The 23,502-nt window shown below is 42.8% G+C and overlaps 2 protein-coding genes across 2 annotated transcripts in view; both read left to right on the forward strand.

Moving 5' to 3' along the window:
- Positions 1-17,803, forward strand: part of LOC106808359 (venom phosphodiesterase 2-like) — a 37,040-nt gene extending 19,237 nt beyond the window's left edge. Inside the window, exons 11-29 of the mRNA XM_014811051.1 lie at positions 6,655-6,808; positions 7,053-7,127; positions 8,256-8,325; positions 9,947-9,988; positions 10,539-10,674; positions 10,903-10,983; positions 11,187-11,313; positions 11,636-11,795; positions 12,478-12,707; positions 12,850-13,021; positions 13,376-13,495; positions 13,863-13,938; positions 14,170-14,203; positions 14,661-14,799; positions 15,174-15,280; positions 16,227-16,343; positions 16,719-16,872; positions 17,339-17,414; positions 17,716-17,803. Coding sequence (XP_014666537.1) covers positions 6,655-6,808; positions 7,053-7,127; positions 8,256-8,325; positions 9,947-9,988; positions 10,539-10,674; positions 10,903-10,983; positions 11,187-11,313; positions 11,636-11,795; positions 12,478-12,707; positions 12,850-13,021; positions 13,376-13,495; positions 13,863-13,938; positions 14,170-14,203; positions 14,661-14,799; positions 15,174-15,266 — 1,709 coding nt within the window. The 3' untranslated portion in view covers positions 15,267-15,280; positions 16,227-16,343; positions 16,719-16,872; positions 17,339-17,414; positions 17,716-17,803. The remainder of the gene's footprint in view (positions 1-6,654; positions 6,809-7,052; positions 7,128-8,255; positions 8,326-9,946; positions 9,989-10,538; positions 10,675-10,902; positions 10,984-11,186; positions 11,314-11,635; positions 11,796-12,477; positions 12,708-12,849; positions 13,022-13,375; positions 13,496-13,862; positions 13,939-14,169; positions 14,204-14,660; positions 14,800-15,173; positions 15,281-16,226; positions 16,344-16,718; positions 16,873-17,338; positions 17,415-17,715) is intronic.
- LOC106808360 (ectonucleotide pyrophosphatase/phosphodiesterase family member 2-like) overlaps positions 16,229-23,502 on the forward strand; it is a 12,598-nt gene continuing 5,324 nt past the window's right edge. The window contains exons 1-3 of the mRNA XM_014811052.1: positions 16,229-16,343; positions 16,719-16,872; positions 17,339-17,414. Coding sequence (XP_014666538.1) covers positions 16,229-16,343; positions 16,719-16,872; positions 17,339-17,414 — 345 coding nt within the window. The remainder of the gene's footprint in view (positions 16,344-16,718; positions 16,873-17,338; positions 17,415-23,502) is intronic.

Below are 23,502 nucleotides of genomic sequence, written 5' to 3' on the forward strand. Positions count from 1 at the left end.
CTGTCTCTCTCTCTCTCTTTCTCTCTCTTCTCTCTCTCTCTCTCTCTCTCTCTGTCTCTCTCTCTCTCTCTATATATATTATATATTAATAATATAATATATATATAATATTAAATATATATATATATGAGATTCTATTGTTTCGAGAAACGTTGCAGATAAAGCAGAGGCAGCTTGGTGGGGAATCCCAATACTACCTATCGCTTCCAAGCGATGGTATACAGTAAACACCGCATAAAGAACCCGTGATTTTTAAGAACTCCAGGCTGAAATTGGACAAAAGCACTATTATATAAGAACCTCTTCAGCCTGAATAAATTAAAACGGTTCTTATATATAAAAAAATGCCGAAAAATTATAGCAAACTGGGGCAATGCAAGTGTGTGTGCTACACCATTGGAAAACTGTTTTACTATTAGTCCAATCAATTTTCACAGAATTTAGCCTTTCATTGTGTTTAATATGATAAGTAAATTAAAGTGATAAATAAATTAACTCAAATGAATTTAAACAGACATATAATTTCTATATTAAGCAGTTGGTTAATTAATTAGTGTCACTTATTCACGAATTAAAGCCAATATTTTTCTAGATAATGTACACAATATCCCCCCCCCCCAAAAAAACTCTTTTAAGACCTACTTCAGGCTGATTTCTCACTATGTACATTATATATATAGAACTCTTTCAGCCTAGCTGAAACAGAAATCACGGGGTTCTTTTATGTGGTGTTCACGGTAGTCAATGTATCCGCAGACACACGTAGCGGCTGTTTAGACACAGGCTTACTCTTAAATAAGCAGTCACTGCTTCGCGCTGGCTAGGATCTATCATATAGGGAGGATTCGGCAGATAGACTGAATATACCAGTGCCTGTGTGTATGAATCCTGAACCAGGCGTGATTCCTGCATTTCTGCTCATTAGACTAAGATTGGTGGGAGTCGTAAAAAGCTTTACACATGCTCGGCATGATGATGATGCGAAATTATACACACCGGATCCGCTAGTTTTTCACCGGCTCCGATCATTGTTGGTAAGTCATCGATAAGATGTCGTACTCGAGTGAAGGAGTATTCTTACCGTGATCAAGTTTGTAAGTAAATTTAGTGTATTTCAGTTTTGTGCATACTGGTAATGTTGAGTTATGTTTCGATATTAAAATCGGATATAAACGGGCAGACAACCAAACAACACAACGAAAAAATAATCATGATATAATCAAATACATAATAAGAATCATAAAAAACCGCGATTATCGCGATATTGGATCGAATATAAGTATACATATTGTTATTGCTATATATTAATTTTATTGCTTTAATATAACACGCTGAGTCAATCACTATAATCAAACTGCAATAACAATCATACATGCTAGATATACGACAAAGGGAAAATAATGTGAATCATACTTTCTAGTGCATAATGCGCGTCGTGCTGTTGCTGCATCACTAGTTATGAATGTGCATTGTAAAAAACTGTTAATAATCCACCTATAGTCGTTACTTACGGGAGTTTGATTATCGGATACGAACGCGCTGTACTGTCATTACCCAGGGGTAAAAAAAGCACCATTTCTCCATTAAACGACGCGCTACTTCAATCAGACATCCCGTCATTTGACGAGGCATCACTTTCTAAAGATCGCTTGTTCGGAGAAAACAGAGTGACACCACTGGGTATAAAAATGCGAGTAATAGCAGTTCAATGTTTATCATCAAGCGCTCACTGCGCAGCCTCCACTATGCTGAAACAACGGAGTACGTAACATTACGATGCAGTAACTCAATTTTAAACTCTTGAATCTCATTTTAAAATATAAATACAGCGCGTAACGATGCGCTGATATAATTTTGTAAGTCACAACACTGCTGTTGTGACGTCACGGGCTCTTCGTTATTATAATATATGCTGCAGATCTATGCGCATGCATTGAAGCAGAAGGCTTGAAATTGTGTACGACGCCTAGCCGGCTATAGCCCCCCCCCGCAGGCCGCGGGGCCCCCCCCTGTACGCGTAAATGAAAGGTCCTAACTACAATTGAAAATTTCTCGCTAGTATATGCGTATTGTTGGCCTGGTATAGCTTACTATTTATAATTCCGCGACTCCCAGTACTCTGTTCTATGTCTGTTTATGTTTTCGGGTGTATTTTTTCAAATTTTGTTTGCATTTAATTATTGAAGTTTGAGTATATACTTCATGTTACATATAAACTTACTTGTTCATTACAGGAGTGAACTAGAGATGCCACTAGCAGGATTCAGGTAACCTGCTGTGTATTCGCTATAAATTGTAAGTATGTTTCATACTTTTTGTGTTGTATTAAGCTACATATTGCAGTGGCAGTGCTATATTAAGATACAGTAGACATTATTGGCGTAATTACGCGCAAGATGTGCAAAATAATTATTCAGATCTTAGTCGTTTACTTGACGTGGATTTATTCTTATATATTTTTGCTATCTATATGTCCTAAAGGACGGTTGACGAGTACTTAGAACGTTCGCAAAGATAGATGTATATTTATATGTAAACAAACTCCATCGTGCGTTATCGTACATGACTATACAGTTATATATATATACTTTATATATTCGATATATTATATATACATAGAATTAAGAATGTGTGTCTGTGGGTGGTGGTGTGTGTGTGTGGTGTGTGTGTGTGTGTGTGTATGTCTGTGGTGTGGTGTGTGTGTGTGTGGAAGTTGCGTGACCGCTCGCACATATATCCCGATGAACATTGACCATTTCTTGTGCCATAATTATCGCGAATATTCTGTCGTTCTGTATTGCCGTTGTATCGAGATTGTGGCAATAAGTAGAGATCATAAGACAGCGGGTAAAAATACCAGTAAGGTAGCTACATAAAATTTCGTTGTTTTTTATATAAATGTGGTGCAAAGGTAGTGAATTAAGTTAATTCGAACGCAGTGCGTGCGTTTCTATATTTTATTAAGTGACATTATTGAGAATCGATACGGAAGTTCCTAAAGCTGAATATCCAAGTCAAGTCTGAACGGATGATAACAACATTTAGCTGGTATGTAGATACAATGTAGACAAACTGGTGGGTTTATCGGCCTCGTCACTGTGAATACCCCCGCACACGTATTGTTTTGGAGATGGCCGTAGAAGTGCATATATTTTTGTGTTAATGACAGGAAAGTCTTAGAACTTTAAATGTACTCTTCTAGATATAGCCGCAAATTTAGGGTAGTATCGAAAACAAAGGGGGAAACTCGAAAACGAAGACCTAGACTATGACCTCGAAAACAAAGACCTCATCGAAATATACTGAAGCACTAAAATCTTCGTTAATTGGTGTTTCGCGAAAATTCTCTACCATATCCGAATAAATGAGCGGGTCGTTCCCCCAAAATCTCTAAACAAAGGACCCCATTTTTTTAGCCGAATTTAATTCTATCAATGTTTTCTAGACAAACAGCTGCCAAACAACACACTCATCCCTTTTCGACGTCAGAAGCAATGGTTTTTGTTCAATAAACTGTGCATGGGTTGCGTGTGTTTTTTTGCAAAAAATATCTCTGTCTCCCACTGTTTTAAATGCCTTATTTAGTCACAAGTGTGTATGTATCATTCGTTTTGATTTGTAAGGACAGACTGTAAAAGTTCTCAGATATCTGCAATAATAGCAGGAGTCTTCGTTTTCGAGATTTACCGCCAATAATTCGAAAACAAAGACCCCCATTTTTTTAGGCCGAATTATACTATCATGTAGACAGCCGGCTGGTGCTCAAAACAACCAGCTCCATCCGGAATTTTCGCCGTCAAAGAAGGCAATGGTTTGTTGTCTCCAAAATAGAAGTGCCGATGGGGTTAGCCTGTGTTTTTTGCAAATTATCTCTAGTCTCCGCACTGTTTATAAATGCCTTTAATTCTAGTCAAGAACTTAGTGAGTCTATGTATTGCATTGTTTATGATGTGGTAAGCGCGAGAGCTGTGAAAGTCTCGCAGTATCTGCAGAATATAGCAGGGTCTTCGTTTTTTCGAGATTAACCCCCCCAAATACTCGAAACACAAGTACCCCCCTTTTTTTTAGGCCGAATTCAAACTATCAATGTTAGACAAGCCGGCTGGTGCGTCAAGACACAGCAACTCCATCCCGACATGTTTTTCGCCGTGCACAGCAGTGAGGGAGATTAATTTTTGCTTAAGAAAACCACAGGCACCATGACCACGAGTTTATTGAGAACAAGGCAGACATTGCTTCCGTGACTGTGATTGTCCGAGTGCAGGCGAGGTGGGACCATAACATGAGAGTATTTAGTGAAGTCATATATTCGGACTTAGATGTATAGATATATATTCTATTTGTGGATAGTCAGTGTAATCAGACCAACAGTACAACTTAATTTTTTCTCAGGCCAAGGTCATAGGCATGGAATTATGTGGGTCAAACATAATGAGTTTATGTTTGGAATACACAATCTAATGAGTATAGCCGTGTCTGGACTAATCATTTTAGTGTTGGTGTCGAGTGTAAATCCCGTTGGGCTACAATCAGAGCAACGTTCAAAGAATCCGCTAGGCGCGCCAGCCTACTTCCTGACAAAATAGCAGGTATAGACGGGTCTCCGGTCGTCTGTCTGGACTGTCCATGCTTTCATTGCATATGCATGCTGACATGGGTAAGAAGGACCAGGTCGTAGGCCTACATCATAATATGCCAAAATGGCCGCGGTAGGTTTGATAATAAACATGGGCGGCCAACATAAGGTTGAGACACATAGACATGGGCGGCGCGCGCGCGGTAGAGATTATTTGTACGGGAAGTAGGCTGGCGCCGCTAGCGGATCTTGCACCGTTGGCTTGATTGCGTAAGGCAATCAGGGCGAATTTAATGAGACACTAAATGATTAGTGTCAGACACTAAATCATTTAGATGGTCTATCTTTCAAGTCATTTAGTGTTTGACAGTATTCCGATGCTATGATTGGCTGATTAATGACTTTCATCATCTAAATAGAATATATGATGCATTAATTACGAATACTTGATGTCACTAAATCATTTATTGTCCTACCTCGCCTGCCATACTCGACGGGGCGGAACGTGAGTGGATTCTAAAAGAAAGCTGAAAGAGTACTGTAGAAATGTCGGAAGAGGAGTGCGTTGTTGTGAAGCAAGACGGCTTGTCTACATTAGATAGTAATTATTGGCTGAACAAATGGCGGTCTTTGTTTTCAAAGATTTTGGGGGGGTAATCTCGAAAACGCAAGACCCTGCTCTTTTTGCGAGTATGCAGGACTTTTACAGGTCTGGCGCTTATTAATCATTAAACAATGAAATACATAGATCACTTCGTGACTAGAATTTGAAGCTTTTAGACAGTCGGGAGTAATTTTCTTGCAGACAACACAGGCACGTGCACGTTTATTTGGAACACAACCCATTTGCTTTTGAGGACGAAATGTGCGCGAGGAGTGGTTGTTGAGCACAAGTGGTTTGTCTACATTGATAGTATGAATTCGGCTAAAAAATGGGCCGCGGTCTTTGTTTTCCGATTTTGCGGGTATCTGAAACGTAAAGCTGCTGATTATTTGGGCAGATATGCTGAGACTCTTTGACAGGTCTGCGCCTTCACTAAATATAAACATGGATCCATAGATCACTTTGAACTAGCATTAAAGGCATGTTATAACAGTGGGGAGTATTTTTGACAAGAAAACACATGGCAACCTCATTGCACAGTGTTATTTGGACCAACAACCATTCTTTTTGAACGGCGATAAATGTCGGTCTGACGAGGTGTGTTGTTTGGATGCACACAGCTGGTTTGTCTTACAATCGATAGCTACGATGAATTCGGGCTAAAGTAAATGGGGCGGTCTTTGTTTTCCGAGTTTTGGCGGGGGGTAATTCTGAAACGAAACCCTGTATTTATTTGCAGATATGCTGAGACTTTTAACAGGTCTAGCGCTACAGATCATAAACAATGGAATACATAGTGTCACTTGCTGACTTAAGAATTAGAGCATTTCAGTAACAGTGGGGAGGACTAGAGATAATTTTGCAAAATAACCAGTGCAACCCGATGCACGTTTATTGAGCAACACTACCATGCTTTTTGAACGGCCGGATAAAATGTCGGATGGGTGTGTTGCTTTGAGCCAGCCGGCTTGTACATTGATAGTACCAATTAATTCGAGCTAAAAATGAAATAAGGGGTCTTTGTTTCAGGATTTTGGGGGCGGTAACTCGAAAACGAGACCGCTTGCTATTATTGCAGATATGAGCTGAGATGCGTCTATAAGTCTGGTTACAAAATCTAAACAATACAATACCTAGTCCTTGTGACTCAGAATTAAAGGCATTTATAACAGTGGAGCCTAGAGATAATTTTTTGCCAAAAAACAAACAGGAAAACCATGCCAGTTTAGTTGGAACAAAACCATGCTATTTTGACGCCGACGAAATGTCAAATCGGATGTAGTGTGTTGTTGGAGGGCAAGCTTGGTTTTGTCTACTTGGATGTAATTCCACTTCGGCTAAAAAATGGCCGGTCTTTGGTGATCGAGATTTTGGGGGGGTAATCTCGAACGTAAGCCTGATCGGCAAGCTATGCAGATATTTTGCGCATTATAGAACAATGGTGTTTACAAGAAAATTCAACGTTCATTTGCAGACACACCAGAGGAGATTCTGCACGACACCGTTTGCCGGAGTGAACACTATGACGCATACCTAAAGAAGGATGCACCGAAGCGATATCACCACGCGAATAACCGTCGTATTAGTCCCATAGTGATAGATGTCGAGGAGGAGTGGCTAGTAGGCCGGTAACACGAGTTTCTAGTGGAATAGTTCGTATGTGAAATACAAAAGGAAATTTGTGTGTGTCTTGACAGTCTCTGTGTTTGAGCAACGGGCAAGAGAGGAGTTAAGAATTCGAAGTTATATGAAACAAAAGTGATGTTTCGTAAAATTGTTACTGTTTTTTTTTTATTCTGTTAAGGGGAAATTCTTCACATTTACGAACAAACAGATACCAGATGAAAAGCTGTAACCTTTTTTTGCCTTCAGTCGGCGAATTCGGCCTCTCAAGAAAAAGATTCCTGACAGAACACTCGATGGAATTGCAAAAAGTCAAACCAATAAGAAAGCATCTTTAATTTTTCTACCCTTTTGTTAGTTGTTAATGTGTAATCAGTGTTGATGTAGTGCTTTAGTAAATTTAGTAGTGCCTTGAGATCGGCTATTTCGCATACTATTTAGCGTCTACGTCAAACCGGGCATTCTTTTTCTATCCGTTTTATGTCAATTTTCGCAGTGCATGTTTGCACGTTTGCATGTTTTCACAGTGCAATTTTTCACGTTTCACAGATACGCACATACCCGTCTATTTTAGCGAGAAATATTATAATAAACGTTCACATATTCTGAGAATAATTCACGTGAATGATTTTCCAAACTGCTTCGGAACATCTAGGTGATTTGCACGAACTAAAATGTGTATATCAAACATACATATACTAGAAATGTTACCGCTGGACATATGAATAACTATTGTGCGACTAATAATTTTATAGCCTCCTACAGAACATGTTAGTATATAACGTTAATATTTTTTTTGCTTGCAAGATTAGTGCTTTGCGCCATTAACTTTCGCTCTCTCTCAATCTACCTTAATTTCCTCTCTCCGTAGTTAGTGTGAGACTAAAAGCTGCTGCAACAGCGCATCAGAATCATAGAACCTCTTGCATATTTACTACTATAATTTTTGTTATTAGGTAATCGGCCTATAGTGTTTTTGCTGTTGTTCATTATGAAATCGAAAACAGGCGAACTTTAAGCTGAAACATTAATATTTTGGCATTTTGATTAGGCTATAGATATATACACGTATATTCACCTCTTAAGTAGGTTGAATCTCTTCCTTGTTGTTGCGGCAGCTTGATGCAGACGCAGGCTCACGATAACTTGCGCGTTTAGGGTTCATGGTAGAGGATCTACAGTTTATGTTTATTAAACATAAACTGTGTTAAAATTGATGTTAAACTGTGTTAACATTGTTTAATAGAATATGTATATATATATATACATATATATATGTGTGTGTGTGTGTCTTTTCAATCGCTGACTATGTTTACTATTTCTTACTAATACTTCGTCGGAGAATTCTACGATCTTGGAATGTGAAGAATTTGTAACGAATGTGCCTGCGTAATAATGAATGTGTCCTACTAGTATTGATGATTTTTAAACTGTTCATTTGATGTATTACAGGACACCAGAAACAATGACATTCTGTACAGGAGGCACGCACGGCTGGGATAACCGCGCAGCAAGCATGCACGTATGTATTGTAATAATAGTCATCATCAATCTTCCATGCGCGCCTTATATGACAATATTTTACATTATAACAAGCCGAAATGACAAAATATTTGCGCATAATTTATGGCACAAGAAACGGTCAACGTTCATGCTGATACATGTATACGCACACAAGCGCGCGCACACACACACACACACACGACAAATACTCACACACACACACACACACACACACACACACACCACAAAACACACACACACACACACACACAACCACACACACACACACACACACACAACACACAAACCACACACCCACACAACACCACGTACCACGCGCCACGATACACAACACATAAAAAATACACGTATTAAATGAATTTGGAACGTGTGCGCGACATACTTCTACTCTAGTAGAAATGGGTTTTGTAGGCAATCTTATAGCGTATGACCAGCGATAAAAGAAGGATACGCTGACGAAACCATTGCCCCAACACAGAATCTATATTTTATCTGTGGTAAAGTCGTAGGATGTATATGCTCCTTTTTATGCTGGTTTACTTCGGAAAAAATAATAACACAGTTAATCATTCCTTCGTAAAAATTATTGTGAGACGTCTTGAAGTTTGATTGAAATTGTCGTTTTGATATATTTAAATGATATATTAATACCATAGTGAATAAATATAAATAAGTGATTTAATTAATTGTTTAGAATTAACAGTGTCTATATATGTGGATACAGAACTATTGGAGGTGAAGCCAGCTGCCAATAATGGAACGCTTGGCTCTCCTTCACACATCTGCTTGGGATCGTGATCCGCTACCCCCACCAGATGTTGGATCTCCTGATTATGACGTTGGCAATTCCCTGCCGATCAGACCGAGTATGAGATACGAATAAATTCCTCAGGCTGTGATTGTGGCAGTGACGTAAGCATAAGTGCGGAGATGCAGTGATATATGCATGAGTGTATAATATAGACACTATAATAATTAGACACTCCTGATATTATGCACACACGTATAATATTATATATATATATATATATATATATATATATATATATAATCTCACATATTTAATTAGGTATCATTCACTTGGAATATGCAACACATATATAATTAATTAACTGTAGCAAGCACGGAAGATTGTTACAGTTTATTTCCGTCACTATCAAATTAACTGCGAGTTTTCTACCATGCCATTAGCCACTGTTTCAATTTTGTTTTATTTAAGTCGATTCGGCAAAAAGTGAGGCAGCGATCAAATCCGCATTTCTCTTTGAATTACATTTATTATTTTTTATTGCTTTTACCAATATCTAACGCGCCGCCAGCCCCAAGTTTATCCCGAGTCTCCGTTGTATCCAGATGTATCATGATTAGGAAATTAGAAATCGTCTCCATTTACCTTTGCAATTTCTAAACCGTTCACATTAAACTTACATATTGCGCCTCTTTACCTGTCAGTATGCTGCCAGATGTGGGACGTCGATAAACAGTTTAGACCTTCCCAGCAACGAGTAGGATGGCGGCCAACTGCGCCTGCCACGCCCCCTGGGCGAGTTCCTGTTCATTCAAGAAAGAGTCCACGATGCTTCTACCTCAGCAGATTATGCCTCTTGGTGTGACGCGAGAACTTTCAAATGCCCGCTATTTGCAACGTACACATTGACAAGGTTTTGATAATTACTTATGGTCAACATTTAGGAAATAGCTTGATACTTGTTTTTCTTCGCCCCGAAAGACTACTCCATAAAGCCTATACTCCACTCTATATAAGACGATACACGAGTTAATTTCTTTTGCTTCTAGTCTGTAAACTGCTCTAGTTGTACACGCTGAAGACCCTATCATATGGTGTCGCGAGTTTTTGTCATTTATGCTTTGCCAATTTGACTGCCAACCGTCAACCGACTTGCGATATATTGTCATTTATGCTGGCGCGCGCGCGTGCGTCGCGCTGCGTGCAGTGCCGTATCGTGCGTTGCGTTGACTCCCGGGCTCAGTGTGTTTCGTGTGTGTGTGTGTGTGTGTGTGTGTGTGTGTGTGTGTGTGTGTGTGTGTGTGTGTGTGTGTGTGTGTTATGCGTGTGTGTATGTATAAATATTGATTTCGAATTATCCGGTCTGTGAAGCGCACTAAGTGTATCTAAGTGTGAGTAATGAGCGTATAGTGTTTGTTGTTATGGCTACATTTAGTAAGATCATGTCTGTCCTAATAATCTAGGCTTTTACAAGTGTGACTGACGAGAGGCCGTGTGTGCGCGGTGATGTGAGGATACCACCAGGACTCCAACCTACATGTGATGCATACAGCAATGCACGCAGAACAAATGTTAACCCCTACGGAATGTTTAATCCAGGTATTTACATGTCACCTTGATTTCTTAGTTTATGTCATAAAAGAAATATTTTTACCGAAAAAGTTAATGTAAATTAACTAAATTTGGAGCAATTATACATCCGTGCGCGCACACTCACCCACTCACCCAAACATAAATGTTGTTCAATTTACGCCAAATAATGAGAACTTGTATTGCGAGTCAGCGCCTTTCTCTATCAAATTGCTTTGGGTGTTTACATAATTACAGGTGAAAACGCCCCAATTTCGGCTGTCAATGATTCCGCTATCATGACAAACATGGTTCCGATGTATGAAGGGTTCATTCAAGGTGTGTACGTCAGCTGCTCTTATCTGTTCCTGGCCTATACTGACTTGAACAAGACTAACTATATATAGACTATATTGTCGTAATGTCTAATTTAAATATATACCACTGTTCAACACAGGTCCAGGAGTGCAATCTTAAAATCAAGTCGCACTTTTTGTGTTATTTTTGATAAAATAGTAATATATACAGCATCGGCTTTGTAGGCGTGTGGCACGATGTCCATGACTATCTCTCGCAGTGGGCACAGACACTTGGACCAATCAACGTTGTCACTGGCCCTGTGTTTGATTACAACATTGATGGCAACTATGATGACCTGTCCATGGTTGAGTAAGTGAAATCAGTTGGTTTTACAGAGAATTGCACTATTTCTTATGATTCACGTAACACACTTGTAACAAAAACTATAATACAAATTAACAAGTATTGCGATGTTTAATGTGGTTTGTATCTTGGTGTTGATGCTTGCCAATTGTAATTCTATACCTGTAGAATTAAACCCAGGGTCCAGCAACGAACATACCATTATCGCATTGCTAAGCCACTTAAAATAGGTGGGGTAAATTCATGATGCAATTCACGCATGCACGTGGAGATCAATGCAATAACAGGGAAATGCACATTTTCTATACTAAAGTGTCTCCTGTTTCAGGTTTCTTTACAATGACAGCAGCATACCCCTACCGACCCATTACTTTTTGGTTCTAACCCGATGCCTAGAGCTCGGATCTAGCCTGGCTGATTGTCCAGCGACGAGTATTGATGCGCTGTCATTTATAATACCACACAAAGAGAAAATGGAAAATTGCAAGGTACGAAGTGTTGAAATTGTGTATGTCGGTACCGCGTGGTATGTAACATGCTGCTAAAGAGAATGTATCTGTGAGACCCAGTAGCCATACATACCAGTGATATTTACCTCCGCCAAGGAGGTTATGTTTTCGCCCCTGTTCGTTTGTGTGTTTGCTGATTTGTTGGTTTGTTGGTTTGTTTGTCTGTCAACAGGATATCTCAAAAAGTTACGGACGGATTTTGATGAAATTTTTTGGACGGGTTGGTCTTGGGCCAACAACCAATCGATTAGATTTTGGTGGTGATCCGGATCCAGACATGAATTTTTTAGATTTTTTTGATTAAAAAAATGTGAGGAAGACTTCGGACGCATTCAAATGTATCAAACTAAATCCTGGATTTTTTTTTCAAATTTCTGAAAATTTAATCAAACTATATTGGGTGTACCAGCACGATGGGGGACTGTTACGCTGTGGCGGAGGTTTGCTATCTCCGATTGCTCTTGTCTCGCAATGCGTCGCTGAGGCTATGTGTACTTTTGAACCCCGCCCTAGTATCACGCCTCTGGCTAGCTCATGGTCGAGACATTGTTACTATGATTACTTATAAATTTAGTAGAGAAACCGACGTGTAAATAAAGGCACACTAGATTCTAGAGAGAAAAGAACGCAATAACAGCATCGGAATTATATTTGGTTTCAGTTGACCGACGAATACGTTTTTACTCATTCCTCCTCGCTGCGTGATGTAGAGCGTCTTACGGGGCTCAGTCTCCATCCAGAACTTGACTTTTATGAAACGATGGGATATCGGCTTATATCTCGACAAACTCTATGGGAGCTAAATCTTCCGTCACCACCTCCACCAACTACTCCACCGCCTGGCAAATGGATCGATCAGGAATGCGTAACACAGAAAGTTTGCCCTGCTGGGTAAGAATGATTCTTTCGCATTTATTCAGCTTGTTTGCGAACCATTTTCTAAAATAGTGGCACGTTTAGGTTTCAAACAAAAGCAGAGAACGTACACGCATTTCGCGTGTTTGCTTTAGAAATATCTAATCTTTATCTATAGGTTCGAGACTTCGCCCGTGATCATTGTGTCATTGGACGGATTCCGTGCCGAATACCTGCTGAGAAATTTCACGCCCACCTTCCAGCGCATGCGTGAATGTGGGGCCCATGCCACTCACATGCAGTCAGTCTACCCTACGAAGACTTTCCCAAACCACTACTCACTGGCCACGGTATTATATCACGATACGACCCCTGTATATTATGTGTCGATCTTTGTGTACACTTGCAAAAGTCGCGGTATTCTCCTTCGTCTTACCTTGTACTACCCTTTTAAACGCTGACCGACGCCATCAGAGACACGTGCTTAAAGGTATATTTTCATAGAAAGTGCATGTGCATGAGGAACCGTAGATACAATAATGTAACCCAACAAGAGTAGGCAACAAGAGTACCCTACTCTTGTTGGCTTACATTATTGTAGCTAGAGGAACCGCTGACCTATAGAATTCATGTCTACCAATTTTATTGAACACGGAACATTGTGTTGCATCGCTACATATGTATACTTACGATGAACATTGCAGGGCCTTTATCCAGAGTCGCATGGCATCATTGACAACAGTATGTACGACGCTGCCTTTGACGCTTCCTTTAGCCTCGGCTCACCGGAGAAAAACAACAATAGGTGGTGGAACGGTGAACCGGTGAGACATAATATAACTATGTGCTCACGCGCAAATTTACAGCGTCCATTCATATGGTAGTTTGAGCTGTGAAAGGCATGCAGATATTCTTCAGGGTTTCGCCAGCATCTCGTCTCGATTTTTTTCTTCACAGTGATTACCTGATTTTGGCAAACAAAGATCTTTAGCTCTAGATATGGTCGTTAAGTTTAACTTAGTTTTAAATTTGTTTGAATTCTGCAAGGGCATGAGGTCACAGTAAAAAAAGCCAGCAGCAACATTTACATTTAAATAAGGATAGAGGATAACCTTGGATTTCAACACTTTTTCAATGATGGTATTTTCATCTAGATTATATTGGTATTTTGATCGGTATATTTTTATCTAGATTTGGAACACCGTAATGAAAAATGGAAAAACGGCAGCAACTTATTTCTGGCCCGGTTCTGATGTGGATATACAAGGTGAGGACAACTCAAGCACTTACTGTATCCATACATCTCTATTTTTGACACTTACCGTATGGTATAAAATAACTATTTTAATGCCTACAATTTATTTAAATTTCAATTGAATTAAATTGATATCTGAATTGTATTCTGTTCGATTAAAACACGTTATGCGCAGACAATCATCAAAATGATGTGCTATCTTAGTCTCATCAAGTACAATATATATGTACCTTATATTTTTAGATATGCGACCCGACTATTTCTACTATTATGACAAGTAAGAGGCTGTAATGATGAAGTATGAGTTTATTTGTTTCATTCGTAAAAAATAAGGGTAGGCCTAATAGTGTACAAAGGTAATAACACAGTAAATGCATTAATAACGAGTCTAAGTAATAAAAGGCATACTTACTGCTGATATATAATATATATATCTAATTATATATATACATACTCTGCACGGTAGAGCTTTTTTGTTACAATGTTTGTGTGTGCGTGCATGCGTGCGTGCGTGTGTGTATACTTCTTTATTTTTATGGCTTAATAACTCGCCAGGCTATTTTGGGGCTTCTTTGCGTGCATTTATATTTGGCATATATTGATACTACTTGCGCACAATGCATAAGTCGCCCGGATCGTGTAACAGTTAAAATAAAGAATGTCAGGATTAAAGGTGTTCCTGCGTCTGTCACGGGTAGTATAATCATAACCTATGTGTTTGCCGGTTGTCGTAGCCGAGTGCCAGACCACACTAGGGTTAACCAGATGCTACACTGGCTAGAGTATCCAGCCAATGAACGTCCAGATTTCATCACTGCCTACTTTGAGTCAGTCGACGGCATTGGACACAATGTCGATCTGGATACCGATGAGGTAAATGTAACTGGCAACGGAATTCTGTAGTGAGACTGCATTAGCTCAAATTAAATCAATTGCCTTCGATGGCGCTAACTGAAATTTATGGCGAAAAATTATATATATATATATATATATATACATACTTATTTATATATATAGCCCTAATATCATGTCGCATCATATCATATCATATCATATGTTATTTTTATTACATTATATTATATTAATATTATGTCTATGTATAGAGAGACGGATTGTTTTTCGGCAGAAAAGCGGCTACATGCTCCTTTGGGATAGAATGTATAATCTGCATTCTTCACATATTTTCACCTTCCTATCGCATACATTCTTTTCACATAGATGATAAAGATATTTCCCGCACATTTCAGCTGAATGACGAACTGGCTTACATGGACAGTGTTATCGGGGATCTGATGGATGTCTTTACCAGAGGGGGCTCCACCAGTGTGTTGACATTATGATCACTGCGATCATGGTAAGGGCTCATACTGTAACGACGATGATGACGTTACCCGTTTCAAGTAGATTAGTTGTAGCGATGAGAATGAAACTCCAAAGTCCAACAGTTGTGTTCAGCAAATAGTATTATTGTTTCTGCAACCCACATGCGCGCGCACAGAGGCACGCAGCCGCGTGCCTCGCACACTCACGTCCGATCTCCTCACAACCAAGAACCTTCCTTCATACATTTCTAGCTAACAAAGAAAGTCGTGCGCGCGCGGACAACCACACCGCTGCCCCATGCACAACAATCTCTCTCACCGTTTCTCATCTCCATCATCCATACTACATCAAAGCGCGCTACGCCGGACCAACCAATTATGCAACCACAGTCGCTACATTTCCAACACAACTACTATTTCTACCATCTGCAAACCACACTTTACACTTACACACAAATCTCTGAAATAAAATTCTATTGCTAGTCACTATTTTCCCCTGGTTTGGCGTATATTTAAACCTATTACGAACCGGCGTTCATTACGACAAGGAGGCATGAAGTACACGCGTTGACCGCAATTCACATATCTGCACGACGTATATATAGGCTCATGCGTTGTAATATTTGATCTTACACAATTAATTAATTGAGGCAATTAATTAATTGAAATCTAAATTAAAATGTGTAAACCTACTTATCTAAAATTTTATAATCTTAGCGCGATAAAGTATATCAACTTCTTTTTACGGTTACATATATCATAATCACAATATATAATATATATATTATATATATATATATATATATAAATTATATATATGTGTGTGTGTGTGTGTGTGTGTGTGTGTGTGTGTGTGTGTGTGTGTGTGTGTGTGTGTGTGTGTGTGTGTGTGCGTGCGCGTGTGCGTGCGTGTGTGGTGTGCGTGCGCGTGTGCGTGTGCGTGTGTGTGAATTTCATTTACATTCCGCGTGACTGCAGGTATGGGTGCTATCTCGTGTGACAGGAGAGTGATGATGGAAGACTACGTTTACGACGTGGATCTCGTTAAGGTCTACCAGGGAGCCAACAGTCGCATCGCAATAAACAAGTCCAACTGTAGGTTTTCCATGCGACTGCAAATATCAACGCGATCGTTCTGTTCCGCAGATGCAAATTCATTTTCGACTGTTATCTTAGAGAATCACATAATGACAACTCGAGGATTAATTAAAAAGGTTTATCTGAACATTCACTCACAAATTGCTAGATGCAGGCCTAACTGCTTGCTAGGCTGAACAGTGATCATCCGTGAACCAATGCAATATAGAAGAACGATTATATAATTATAGAATATAATTAAATATTATATAATTAAATTATAGATCAGCCACTCCATGTACTTTGTATGCTGCAAGTTGTACTACGTAATTTGTATGTTGTAAGTTGCACCTTATACGTTGTGCGGCGAATATTTTTTGGTGTATGCTGCAGATACGGCGGACACACTGCTGGACGCAGTGCGCTGTAAGAACGACCACTATAACGCCTTCAGGAAGGAAGAGATGCCCAAGCGGTTCCATTACAGCAACAACGACAGGATTGACGAGGTTGTGCTGGACGTGGAGGAAGATTGGCTCATCGCCAGGTAACCGCTTTGCAACGAACAATTGAACGGTCAAGTCAGAGTAAAAGAAAGTGAAATTGACGCGTTTATAACGTGTTCGGCCTGATGGCGATGACCAACCGTACGCGCACGCGTGCTCGTAGACGCAGATATGTAGGCACACACACACGCTCGCACGCACACGCAAAACGCTGGCGTGCAGCTACACGCACGCGTGTACGTGGACTGCACGACTATTCATTGTTCTAGAACGCCACCAAAATTTGTTGTTGTGGATGATGATGATGACGATGACGATGACGACGATAACGACGGCAACGGCAGGGGCGGCGGTGGTGGTGGTACCGTTTGCTGCTGTTTTCTACAAATGATGTTATTTTAAAACTATCAAGACCATTGATATATTCTGGAAATCTGTGAACTGTTATTGATATGACGGCTACTGTTGAGCTATTGTGACGCGCACCCTCCTTGCTTCATTACACAGAGAACCATCCACATTAACAGGATCTACCTGCTCAGGCGGCACCCATGGATGGGATGATCGCGACACGAGTATGCATGTAAGTATTCCTATCGTTTACACAGAGTAAGCTACTTGTAATTACGGTACTAATGTAATTCCATGCTAATATATCATGGAAATATGCACGCTTAGCAACTCCGATAATGACCAACAGACTACTTTCGATTAGTGCTTATGCTGGCGCAACTGAGTAATCTAAGTCTATAATCTCTAAATATTTTATCGTTTTCTTAAATCTCTAAAAATAAACTGAATTTCAGTCCCCTATTTCCGACGAAGATCTGTTGTCATGAACTCTCGGTATGTGTTGTTTGATGTTAGTAATTGAATTATTACAGGCAATATTCATAGGACACGGTCCACATTTTAAACAAAACTATACCAGTCCTGCTTTTCCAAATATTGAGTTATACAACTTGATCGTGGGTACGTAACCATATTCACTAGTACTTATTTATGTACGAGTTTAACATTATTATGTAATATAACGATAATAAACCTAAATTATTGAAACAACCTAACCTATAACAATGTGTCAAAATTTATTGGCGTTCGGTGTGTGTGTGTGTGTGTGTGTGCGTGCGTGCGTGCGTGCGTGCGTGTGTGTGTGTGTGTGTGTGTGTGTGTGTGTGTGTGTGTGTGTGTGTGTGTGTGTGTGTGTGTGTGTGTGTGTGCTCTAGTGCTACTTTACTTGCTACTTCTTCTACTGCTACTTCTACTTGCTACTTCTTTCTACGGCTACTTCTACTTCTACTGATCTACTTCTATCTTCTACTTCTACGTTCTACATTACTACTTCTCCAACTTACTAACTTATACCTTCTAGCTGCTACTGTCTACTTCTACTTTCTACTTCTTCTATATCTACTCTGCTACTTCTACTTCTACTTCTCTAATTTTTCTACACATTTTGCATTCAACCCATATCTGGCCTCCTTCACCATATCGAGTCCGCTGGGCGGTGGTTGCTTTTAGCCCCTCCCCATTACTGGAGACGGGCCCACATCGAACATCTTTAACGCAGGTCCGCTCGTGATTGGACCGTTGAGTGATTCACATCCGTCAAGGTCGTTTGCGTAAGCCGATTTTCTATCGGGCTTCTTCTGAAAGAGGCCGAGCAACCTTATACTTTTGTCGAACATTCCCATCTGTTTTGATTTTTTAAGTCAGGTGAGCAAGCATCGTTGGGCCAAAAAAGGTTACGGCAGCATCGTAGCGGAGTCCCGCGCGACGCAGCAGGTCTGTCTATCGTCGTCGTTCCGACGACAAAGTCAGTGGATTCAGGTTCTGAATTAGTCCCGCTGCATTATTAATCAACAAACGGTGCTGCTGGCGTGAGGACATCGACGAGAGCAAACGTTAAGGTTTAGAGCGGGTACTTCCAAAGTGCAACTATAGCCGACGGACAGAGTTCTTATCTATCGGCAGACCCCATCAGGTGGGTGGGGACGCGCCGGCTGCGGAGTTGGCGCCTCGGCGTTTCAACACTGATAGATGCTCGGTAGCGTCGAGCGTGAGCGAGCTATTTACGTATTATTACGTCGAGGACTTTTCGTTCTATCAGTTTCGAGAGGTCCAGCGCATCGCAGCGAATACTGCGTGGGAAGAAAACATAATATTTTGACGCGCAACTGCAATCGACGTTCAAATACAAGCCAAGAACCTTAAGAGAAACGCTCGTCTACACAATAAAACAAAGTACACAGCCGCCACCATAAAATAAAATTAAAAGCTCCAGCCATAAAAAATGACTCAATTAACACTTAAGCTCTGCTACTGTATGTCCGCTAAGCAGCCGTGCCGGCCGCCCGACGCGGAGCTACAAGCCGCATCCGCCACCGACGCCGCTACAGCGCGCTCGCCACCTGCAATATAAATAATAAGTAAATCTAGACATCTTAGGACTATAGCCGGCAGGGCACCGAGTCTGGCTACTCGGATGCCGCCTGGCAGGGCCGCCGCACCCCGACGCCGCTACAGCCGCCGCCACGCCCGGAGACGACGCTATACCAGCCCGCCGCCACCCCGACGCCCGCTAGCCACGGCCCGCGCGCGCCCTACTTTGACCGCGTCCGCGTAGCAGTAGTTTTCCGCCCGGCGCCACCGAGAGCTACCGTGGGGCATTTCGACCTATCAGTGGGGCCGTTATTCCCAGGCTGCTACGTGATGCCGCTGGCAGCGGCCCGCCACCCGCCGGACCTCGATCCGGCCGACCGCGCTAATGATGCCGCTGCAGCCCCGGCCGCACCTTGCTCCCGACGGCCGGCCTCGACAAGCCACGCTCAACCTTGGGGGGCACTCTGTCTCACTGCGCCCCCGGCTAGCGGCGATCTGTACCGCGAGCCAGTCACCTAGAAACTGAAGTATGACGCCCGCTACAGAGCCTGTCCCGCAACTACCCAGAGATCTGTAGGAGTTAACCGCTATAGCCCGCTACCTCGACTACAGCGCCGCCACACGCGACCGATGATCAAGCCTCGGCTACAGGCTCCTCCAGAGCCTAACAGCCGCCCGACTACCGCGATGGGAACCGCGCGAGTTGGTATCATGAGAGCCTTATGCCGCTACAGCCGCCGGCCGACCCCTAAGTTGATCAAGGCCGCTACCCTTCAAAACGGTATCCGCTAGCTACCTGATGCCATCGCTAGCAAGTTTCCGACAATACCCGATCAAGCCGAGCTACCGGCTTTACGAGACTGCCGCTGCACAGCCGATCACCTGACCACTCGACGGCCCAGCTAGCTAGCTATCACTAGTTGTTGTCTATCGCGCACTTGCCTCACGCGTCATCAATTGCTCGCTTCCATCCGGTGATTATAGGACCATTAATTCCTGTTATAGCGGTGCGCCTGCGTTTTAATTTGAGGCGTCACGGGACGCCTGATATAACCGTGCACGTATGCCTATCAACGGCTTTGAGCGCGCGCGTGGTCGTAGGATGGCGCTTCATGGACTTTTTACATCGTACCCCTGATGGCCTCCACGGCCTCGCCCCGCCCCCGCGCCACCGGCGGCTCGGCAGCACTGCGCACCCTCCCGCCGACGGGCCGCTACAGCCGCCGCTGCCGCCGCACACGCGCTAACCAGACGCCGCGTACAGCCGCTCGCTTCACCGCCGACTCCAGACCCAGAAGCGCGATGCAGCCCGCCTACCAGCGATGCGCTATCAGCGCCGCGCGCCACCCCGCGCAACCGCACGCACGCGACGCCGACGGCCCGCCGCTGCTGCTACGAGTATACCGACACGTGCTTGGCTACCCGCCGCAGCCGTTGCAACTCCGCCGCCACCCACAGGCGAGTATACGAGATCAGTGCGCGTGGCCCCCGCCGCAGCCGAAAGCTGTCGCCGTTCATCGTCCATCAATAGACTTAACCGCCGATGTCTGCGCTTCGCCATACTGCAGGTTGTCTCCGCTCTTCGCGGGCTGTCGACTGTAATTAACGACATTGCGCGTGACAGTTTAAACGTAATGAATCAATCAGGCTGGGGATGACGCTGGGGATGCAGGCGGGGCCTACCACAGAACTCGACGCTGTTCCTTCTCCCGAAGAATGTTATCCTCGCGAAATGTATAATCCAACGGGCACGCGCGGCAGTGTCGTCAACGGCGAATATTTTGGGCACATGATTAAATAATTAAATTAATATTAATTATAATATATATTATCAATATATATTATTAATTAATATAAATTCTATGTATAATATATATAATATGAGTTTATAAGATATAATTAATTAATTAATATAACTTAATTACTTTAGTTATAGGCTTAGGGATTAAACGGTCGTGCCGAGCAACGATGAAGGTGATAAAACGAGAGTATCCGCGTGCCGAACATGGACGGACGTCAATTGTGGCCGGTTTGAAGGTCGTCATTATTAGGCGGTATCCGGCACGAGCTGCCAGGGTTCTAGCTAGCGTGCCATGCGTTAAGCAGTTCCAATATAGGTTCAACGACACGGGTCGACGGCGAACGTATCGCAAGAGAGGGGAGGGCCATGTGTTTGCCCGGAGCGCCGTCTGTAGCTATTATTTTCGAAAAAACAGTATGCGGGACTGGAGTGTAACAGAAGTGTCGGCGAGTGTTCGTCCTGTTACTAGTAATACGCCCAACGCTAGGAGATCGACAAACTGTATAAGCCACATTCAAGAAGCGTGTTTTTGTCCCTGTGGTGCGTGCATTTACTAAGGGCACAAGACTGTAGCGGCGCAACATTGCGTGGTGGCATGTGGGCGGAGAGAAGGGGGGAGCGAAAATAGAGAGAGAGAAGCAGGGAGAAGGGGGCGGGGGGAGAGCAGCGTAGAAAGCAAAGGGAGAGAGAATGAGAGAAGTGAGAGAATGAGAGGTGTGAAGCCGGACAAACATTGCGTGGTGCCGCGCGTAAGCTTTTTTTACGCAGAAAGTATACCGTGGCGCACGGCAAAACCGACAGTAGGGTAATAACTGCGTCGTCATGGCACACGTCGCGTGTCAAGAACTCATTTTCGACATTCTGCTATATTCCTATATGCGCTATATTCATCGTGCTACCCGCCGCTCGCCTCTCCTCCTCATGCGCGCTCCCTCTTTGCTCCTCTTCTCTCTCTGCTCGTCCATCCGGAGCCAGCTATCCTCTCCTCTCTCTTCCCTCCCTCTCCTCTCTCTCTTCCCTAACGCATCGCCGATCCCATCAATCAACTCATCCATTTCATACCATCCATCAATATTCGATTCACTCATGTTATCCATCTACCCTTATCCATCATTCACCATCTATGCCGAATCCAATCCATCCCCATCCATGACGACTCAGCCATCTATCTCATTCCATCCCATCCCATCCCAACCATCCATGCCATCCATCCGCATCATCCATTCCATCCATCCATCCATCCCATTCCATCCAATGCCATCCATTCCATCCATCCCATCCATCGATCATGCCATCCCATCGACCATGCCATCCATACTACCATCCCATTCATGCCATGCCATACCAATCGCATCCATTCATCCATCGCATTCATACTATAAGCCATCCCCAATTCGTCCGTCCCCGCTCCCGTCCGTTCCATCGCATCCATTCCCATCCATCATCCATCCATCCCATGACCGTCGCGTCTAGCAGCCACCCCGTCCATTTTATGTTCTACTCCTAATTTACGCCCATATATGTATATGTGTATAATATAGTACTATACCATGTATGTATGGTATGTATGTATGTATACTATATATATATATAGCTATAGGTGAAGGCATCCAGCGGACAGACTGTGTCTCCTTCCCTCGAGGAATGGAAACCATGGCGGTAGACCTCACACGCGTCGATTTTGCTGCCTGAGGCGGTATACTTAACTGCTTGCTTGCTGCTCGAGTCGAAGAATCAGTCGATCGCTCGCTGTGTTGGGCTTTGTTGCTCGCTCATTCGTTGCTGCTCGCAGCTGGGAAGTCATTTCCCCCTCGTTTATTATTCCTTACGTCTCTTTATTGGAGCGTAACACTCCCGGATGGGCCGTAGCTGACCGAGCATGAGTAAGCCGCGGCACCCGTGACACGCCATGTTGGCTCGCCGGCGGCGATAGAACAAGTGCGGCGGGAGAGACAGGAGGCGAAGAAGAGAGAGGGAGAAAGAGAGATAGAGAGCGAGAGAGAAAGAGAGGAGATATAGAGAGCGAGAGAGAGAGGAGAAATATAGAGCGAGAAAGCAAGCTGTCGGCCGGGAGAAGAAAAGGGGGGGGGCAAAATAGAAAAGAGAGAGAGGGGGGGAGAGATTGGGAGCAAGAAAGCAAGGGAGAGAGAATGAGAGAATGAGAGAGTGTGAACGAGACACACACAGAGCGAGAGAGGGGCGGTAGAGAGAGAGAGAGAGAGAGAGAGAGAGACAGAGAGAGAAAGAGAGGAGAGTGCGGGCCGCCGCACGATTGAGAACCTTTAGAAGAGACCGGCTGTTGTTAACCAGCTTGGTCATGCCATCGATAGAGGAAAGGCGAAAGAGAGCAGAGAGAGCGAGAGAGAGAGAGGAGAGAGAGAGAGAGAGAAATAGAGAGAGAGAGAGAGAGAGAGAAGAGAAAACAGAGAGAAGAGAGAGAGAGACGAGCAGAGAGGCTTCCTTTCCCGCTGTGGGCGGTGCTGTCATC

Source organism: Priapulus caudatus, unplaced genomic scaffold (genome assembly GCF_000485595.1).
Source record: "Priapulus caudatus unplaced genomic scaffold, Priapulus_caudatus-5.0.1 Scaffold270, whole genome shotgun sequence".
In the NCBI taxonomy this organism is placed as follows: Eukaryota; Metazoa; Priapulida; class Priapulimorpha; order Priapulimorphida; family Priapulidae; genus Priapulus; species Priapulus caudatus.